Genomic DNA, 7,500 nt, shown 5'->3' on the forward strand with positions numbered 1-7,500 from the left:
GTCATGTAGAGGGTCTACAGGTCAGTATCTCTACTGTAATAGACTGTAGTCTACTGTCATGTAGAGGTTCTGCAATACAGGTCAGTATCTCTACTGTAATAGACTGTAGTCTACTGTCATGTAGAGGTTCTGCAATACAGGTCAGTATCTCTACTATAATAGACTGTAGTCTACTGTCATGTAGAGGTTGTACAGGTCAGTATCTCTACTGTAATAGACTGTAGTCTACTGTCATGTAGAGGTTATACAGGTCAGTATCTCTACTGTAATAGACTGTAGTCTACTGTCATGTAGAGGTTCTACAGGTCAGTATCTCTACTGTAATAGACTGTAGTCTACTGTCATGTAGAGGGTCTACAGGTCAGTATCTCTACTGTAATAGACTGTAGTCTACTGTCATGTAGAGGTTATACAGGTCAGTATCTCTACTGTAATAGACTGTAGTCTACTGTCATGTAGAGGTTCTACGGGTCAGTATCTCTACTGTAATAGACTGTAGTCTACTGTCATGTAGAGGTTCTACAGGTCAGTATCTCTACTGTAATAGACTGTAGTCTACTGTCATGTAGAGGTTGTACAGGTCAGTATCTCTACTGTAATAGACTATAGTCTACTGTCATGTAGAGGTTCTACAGGTCAGTATCTCTACTGTAATAGACTGTAGTCTACTGTCATGTAGAGGTTGTACAGGTCAGTATCTCTACTGTAATAGACTGTAGTCTACTGTCATGTAGATGTTCTACAGGTCAGTATCTCTACTGTAATAGACTGTAGTCAGCTGTCATGTAGAGGTTCTACAGGTCAGTATCTCTACTGTAATAGACTGTAGTCTACTGTCATGTAGAGGTTCTACAGGTCAGTATCTCTACTGTAATAGACTGTAGTCTACTGTCATGTAGAGGTTGTACAGGTCAGTATCTCTACTGTAATAGACTGTAGTCTACTGTCATGTAGAGGTTCTACAGGTCAGTATCTCTACTGTAATAGACTGTAGTCTACTGTCATGTAGAGGGTCTACAGGTCAGTATCTCTACTGTAATAGACTGTAGTCTACTGTCATTTAGAGGTTCTACAGGTCAGTATCTCTACTGTAATAGACTGTAGTCTACTGTCATGTAGAGGTTCTACAGGTCAGTATCTCTACTGTAATAGACTGTAGTCTACTGTCATTTAGAGGTTCTACAGCTCAGTATCTCTACTGTAATAGACTGTAGTCTACTGTCATGTAGAGGTTCTACAGGTCAGTATTTCTACTGTCATTTAGAGGTTCTACAGGTCAGTATCTCTACTGTAATAGACTGTAGTCTACTGTCATGTAGAGGTTGTACAGGTCAGTATCTCTACTGTAATAGACTATAGTCTACTGTCATGTAGAGGTTCTACAGGTCAGTATCTCTACTGTAATAGACTGTAGTCTACTGTCATGTAGAGGTTGTACAGGTCAGTATCTCTACTGTAATAGACTGTAGTCTACTGTCATGTAGAGGTTCTACAGGTCAGTATCTCTACTGTAATAGACTGTAGTCAGCTGTCATGTAGAGGTTCTACAGGTCAGTATCTCTACTGTAATAGACTGTAGTCTACTGTCATGTAGATGTTCTACAGGTCAGTATCTCTACTGTAATAGACTGTAGTCTACTGTCATGTAGAGGTTGTACAGGTCAGTATCTCAACTGTAATAGACTGTAGTCTACTGTCATGTAGAGGTTCTACAGGTCAGTATCTCTACTGTAATAGACTGTAGTCTACTGTCATGTAGAGGGTCTACAGGTCAGTATCTCTACTGTAATAGACTGTAGTCTACTGTCATTTAGAGGTTCTACAGGTCAGTATCTCTACTGTAATAGACTGTAGTCTACTGTCATGTAGAGGTTCTACAGGTCAGTATCTCTACTGTAATAGACTGTAGTCTACTGTCATTTAGAGGTTCTACAGCTCAGTATCTCTACTGTAATAGACTGTAGTCTACTGTCATGTAGAGGTTCTACAGGTCAGTATTTCTACTGTCATTTAGAGGTTCTACAGGTCAGTATCTCTACTGTAATAGACTGTAGTCTACTGTCATTTAGAGGTTCTACAGGTCAGTATCTCTACTGTAATAGACTGTAGTCTACTGTCATGTAGAGGTTCTACAGGTCAGTATCTCTACTGTAATAGACTGTAGTCTACTGTCATGTAGAGGTTCTACAGGTCAGTATTTCTACTGTCATTTAGAGGTTCTACAGGTCAGTATCTCTATTGTAATAGACTGTAGTCTACTGTCATGTAGAGGGTCTACAGGTCAGTATCTCTACTGTAATAGACTGTAGTCTACTGTCATTTAGAGGTTCTACAGGTCAGTATCTCTACTGTAATAGACTGTAGTCTACTGTCATTTAGATGTAAAATATTCCACTATTCATTTGGAAAAGAGGAATGGGTTGGTTCAAAACATTTCCCTTCTATCTGAAAAGTCACTCCTTGGAAAAAAAGGCCTCTTGTTCTGATTGGCTGTTGTTCCCATGTTCATCAACGTTTCCTCTGTGGTCAGATGTCCTGCGGGTTCAAGCACTCCGCGGTGGTGACCGCTGATGGGAGACTGTTCTCCTTTGGGAACGGGGACTATGGCAGGCTTGGGCTGGGAAACACCTCCAACAAGAAGCTCCCTGAGAAGGTCACTGCGTTGGAGGGATACCAGGTCGGACAGGTGAGATACACTAACCGATACCAGGTAATATACACTAACAGATACCAGGTAATATACATTAACAGATACCAGGTCGGACAGGTGAGATACACTAACAGATACCAGGTCGGACAGGTGAGATACACTAACAGATACCAGGTGAGATACACTAACAGATACCAGGTCGGACAGGTGAGATACACTAACAGATACCAGGTCGGACAGGTGAGATACACTAACAGATACCAGGTCGGACAGGTGAGATACACTAACAGATACCAGGTCGGACAGGTGAGATACACTAACAGATACCAGGTGAGATACACTAACAGATACCAGGTCGGACAGGTGAGATACACTAACAGATACCAGGTCGGACAGGTGAGATACACTAACAGATACCAGGTGAGATACACTAACAGATACCAGGTCGGACAGGTGAGATACACTAACAGATACCAGGTCGGACAGGTGAGATACACTAACAGATACCAGGTAATATACACTAACAGATACCAGGTAATATACACTAACAGATACCAGGTCGGACAGGTGAGATACACTAACAGATACCAGGTAATATACACTAACAGATACCAGGTAATATACACTAACAGATACCAGGTCGGACAGGTGAGATACACTAACAGATACCAGGTCTGACAGGTGAGATACACTAACATCTGACCCCCATCTGGTTCTGTCCGGTTCCCAGGTGGCGTGCGGTCTGAATCACACCGTAGCCGTCTCTGCCGATGGAATGATGGTCTGGGCCTTCGGAGACGGAGACTACGGGAAACTGGGCCTGGGGAATTCTACCGCCAAGTCCTCACCTCAGGTATGTACGGTAGTGTTGACTGTCAGTCTGTTCCTCAGGTATGTACAGTACAGTAGTGTTGACTGTCAGTCTGTTCATCAGGTATGTACAGTAGTGTTGACTGTAGGTCTGTTCCTCAGATATGTACAGTAGTGTAGACTGTAGGTCTGTTCCTCAGGTATGTACAGTAGTGTTGACTGTCAGTCTGTTCCTCAGGTATGTACAGTACAGTAGTGTTGACTGTCAGTCTGTTCATCAGGTATGTACAGTAGTGTTGACTGTAGGTCTGTTCCTCAGATATGTACAGTAGTGTAGACTGTAGGTCTGTTCCTCAGGTATGTACAGTAGTGTAGACTGTAGGTCTGTTCCTCAGGTATGTACAGTACAGTAGTGTTGACTGTCAGTCTGTTCCTCAGATATATACAGTACAGTAGTGTTGACTGTCAGTCTGTTCCTCAGGTATGTACAGTACAGTAGTGTTGACTGTCAGTCTGTTCCTCAGATATATACAGTACAGTAGTGTTGACTGTCAGTCTGTTCCTCAGGTATGTACAGTACAGTAGTGTTGACTGTCAGTCTGTTCCTCAGATATATACAGTACAGTAGTGTTGACTGTCAGTCTGTTCCTCAGGTATGTACAGTACAGTAGTGTTGACTGTGAGTCTGTTCCTCCATTCTGAGGAGAGGAAGGGAAATGGATTTGATATTGATTGGTGTGTGTGTGTTGTCGATATATTCTGTCTGTAGTATATTCTGTCTGTAATATATTCTGGCGGTAGTATATTCTGGCGGTAGTATATTCTGTCTAGTATGTTCTGGCTGTAGTACATTCTGTGTATATTCTGGCTGTAGTATATTCTGGCGGTAGTATATTCTGTCTATATTCTGTGTATATTTTGTTGGTAGTATATTCTGGCTGTAGTATATTGTGTGTATATACTGTGTATATTCTGTCTGTAGTATATTCTGGCGGTAGTATATTCCGTGTATATTCTGGTGGTAGTATATTCTGGCGGTAGTATATTCTGGCGTTAGTATATTCTGTCGGTAGTATATTCTGGCATTAGTATATTCTGGCGGTTGTATATTCTGTCTGTATATTCTGTGTATATTCTGTCTATAGTATATTCTGTCTATAGTTTATTCTGTGTATATTCTTTGTATATTCTGTGTATATTCTGTCTAATATATTCTGTGTATATTCTGTCTATAGTATATTCTGTGTGTATTCTGTCTATAGTATAGTCTGTGTATATTCTGTCTATAGTATATTCTGTGTATATTCTGTCTATAGTATATTCTGTGTGTATTCTGTCTATAGTATAGTCTGTGTATATTCTGTCTATAGTATATTCTGTGTATATTCTGTCTATAGTATATTCTGTGTATATTCTGTCTATAGTATATACTGTGTATATTCTGTGTATATTCTGTCTATAGTATATTCTGTGTATATTCTGTCTATAGTATATTCTGTGTATATTCTGTCTATAGTATATTCTGTGTGTATTCTGTCTATAGTATATTCTGTGTATATTCTGTCTATAGTATATTCTGTGTATATTCTGTCTATAGTATATTCTGTGTATATTCTGTCTATAGTATAGTGTGTATATTCTGTCTATAGTATAGTGTGTATATTCTGTCTATAGTATATACTGTGTATATTCTGTGTATATTCTGTGTATATTCTGTGTATATTCTGTGTATATTGTCTCTTGCAGCACCACTTCACCAAGTCATATTCCAGTTGTGTGTGAATCACGTTGTTGTTGTTGTTGTTGTTGTTCCACAGAAGGTGGACGTTCTCTGTGGCCTCGGCATCAAGAAGGTGTCCTGTGGAACTCAGTTCTCTGTTGCCCTCACTAAAGATGGCAACGTGTACACGTTCGGGCAAGGTCTGGATATGATACACCACACACTGTTCAGTTTCAACAGATACAGTGCCTTGCGAAAGTATTCGGCCCCCTTGAACTTTGCGACCTTTTGCCACATTTCAGGCTTCAAACATAAAGATATAAAACTGTATTTTTTTGTGAAGAATCAACAACAAGTGGGACACAATCATGAAGTGGAACGACATTTATTGGATATTTCAAACTTTTCTAACTTCAAAAATTGGGCGTGCAGAATTATTCAGCCCCTTTACTTTCAGTGCAGCAAACTCTCTCCAGAAGTTCAGTGAGGATCTCTGAATGATCCAATGTTGACCTAAATGACTAATGATGATAAATACAATCCACCTGTGTGTAATCAAGTCTCCGTATAAATGCACCTGCACTGTGATAGTCTCAGAGGTCCGTTAAAAGCGCAGAGAGCATCAGGAAGAACAAGGAACACACCAGGCAGGTCCGAGATACTGTTGTGAAGAAGTTTAAAGCCGGATTTGGATACAAAAAGATTTCCCAAGCTTTAAACATCCCAAGGAGCACTGTGCAAGCGATAATATTGAAATGGAAGGAGTATCAGACCACTGCAAATCTACCAAGACCTGGCCGTCCCTCTAAACTTTCAGCTCATACAAGGAGAAGACTGATCAGAGATGCAGCCAAGAGGCCCATGATCACTCTGGATGAACTGCAGAGATCTACAGCTGAGGTGGGAGACTCTGTCCATAGGACAACAATCAGTCGTATATTGCACAAATCTGGCCTTTATGGAAGAGTGGCAAGAAGAAAGCCATTTCTTAAAGATATCCATAAAAAGTGTCGTTTAAAGATTGCCACAAGCCACCTGGGAGACACACCAAACATGTGGAAGAAGGTGCTCTGGTCAGATGAAGCCAAAATTGAACTTTTTGGCAACAATGCAAAACGTTATGTTTGGCGTAAAAGCAACACAGCTCATCACCCTGAACACACCATCCCCACTGTCAAACATGGTGGTGGCAGCATCATGGTTTGGGCCTGCTTTTCTTCAGCAGGGACAGGGAAGATGGTTAAAATTGATGGGAAGATGGATGGAGCCAAATACAGGACCATTCTGGAAGAAAACCTGATGGAGTCTGCAAAAGACCTGAGACTGGGACGGAGATTTGTCTTCCAACAAGACAATGATCCAAAACATAAAGCAAAATCTACAATGGAATGGTTCAAAAATAAACATATCCAGGTGTTAGAATGGCCAAGTCAAAGTCCAGACCTTAATCCAATCGAGAATCTGTGGAAAGAACTGAAAACTGCTGTTCACAAATGCTCTCCATCCAACCTCACTGAGCTTGAGCTGTTTTGCAAGGAGGAATGGGAAAAAATGTCAGTCTCTCGATGTGCAAAACTGATAGAGACACACCCCAAGCGACTTACAGCTGTAATCGCAGCAAAAGGTGGCGCTACAAAGTATTAACTTAAGGGGGCTGAATAATTTTGCACGCCCAATTTTTCAGTTTTTGATTTGTTAAAAAAGTTTGAAATATCCAATAAATGTCGTTCCACTTCATGATTGTGTCCCACTTGTTGTTGATTCTTCACAAAAAAATACAGTTTTATATCTTTATGTTTGAAGCCTGAAATGTGGCAAAAGGTCGCAAAGTTCAAGGGGGCCGAATACTTTCGCAAGGCACTGTAACATAGAAATATTATAGAATAGAACATGCTGAGGTAAAAACAAAACATATTCTCTCAGTGTTGTCTGTTACTCTAGTTCTGCGTTTCTAGATTATTTTCATCATCCATCTTGATTATTGACAACAACAAATATCCGGTCTACTTTAGACATAACATACAGAATGTGTCTTTGTTAGCCTGTAACACCCCTCATCAACCCTCCTGTGTCCCCCCCCCCAGACCGACTCATCCGGTCTACTTTAGACATAACATAACATACAGAATGTGTCTTTGTTAGCCTGTAACACCCCTCATCAACCCTCCTGTGTCCCCCCCCCCCCAGACCGACTCATCCGGTCTACTTTAGACATAACATAACATACAGAATGTGTCTTTGTTAGCCTGTAACACCCCTCATCAACCCTCCTGTGTCCGCCCCCCCCCCCCCCCCCACAGACCGACTCATCCGGTCTACT

At 41.0% G+C, this 7,500-nt stretch overlaps 1 protein-coding gene across 1 annotated transcript in view; it reads left to right on the plus strand.

Annotated features, from left to right (window-relative positions):
- Positions 1–7,500, plus strand: part of LOC139385215 (probable E3 ubiquitin-protein ligase HERC1) — a 230,863-nt gene that overhangs the window by 190,596 nt on the left and 32,767 nt on the right. The window contains exons 71-73 of the mRNA XM_071130328.1: positions 2,531–2,686; positions 3,381–3,503; positions 5,278–5,380. Of these exons, the coding sequence (XP_070986429.1) occupies positions 2,531–2,686; positions 3,381–3,503; positions 5,278–5,380 (382 nt within the window). The remainder of the gene's footprint in view (positions 1–2,530; positions 2,687–3,380; positions 3,504–5,277; positions 5,381–7,500) is intronic.

This window comes from Oncorhynchus clarkii, chromosome 26 (assembly GCF_045791955.1).
Source record: "Oncorhynchus clarkii lewisi isolate Uvic-CL-2024 chromosome 26, UVic_Ocla_1.0, whole genome shotgun sequence".
Classification (NCBI taxonomy): Eukaryota; Metazoa; Chordata; class Actinopteri; order Salmoniformes; family Salmonidae; genus Oncorhynchus; species Oncorhynchus clarkii.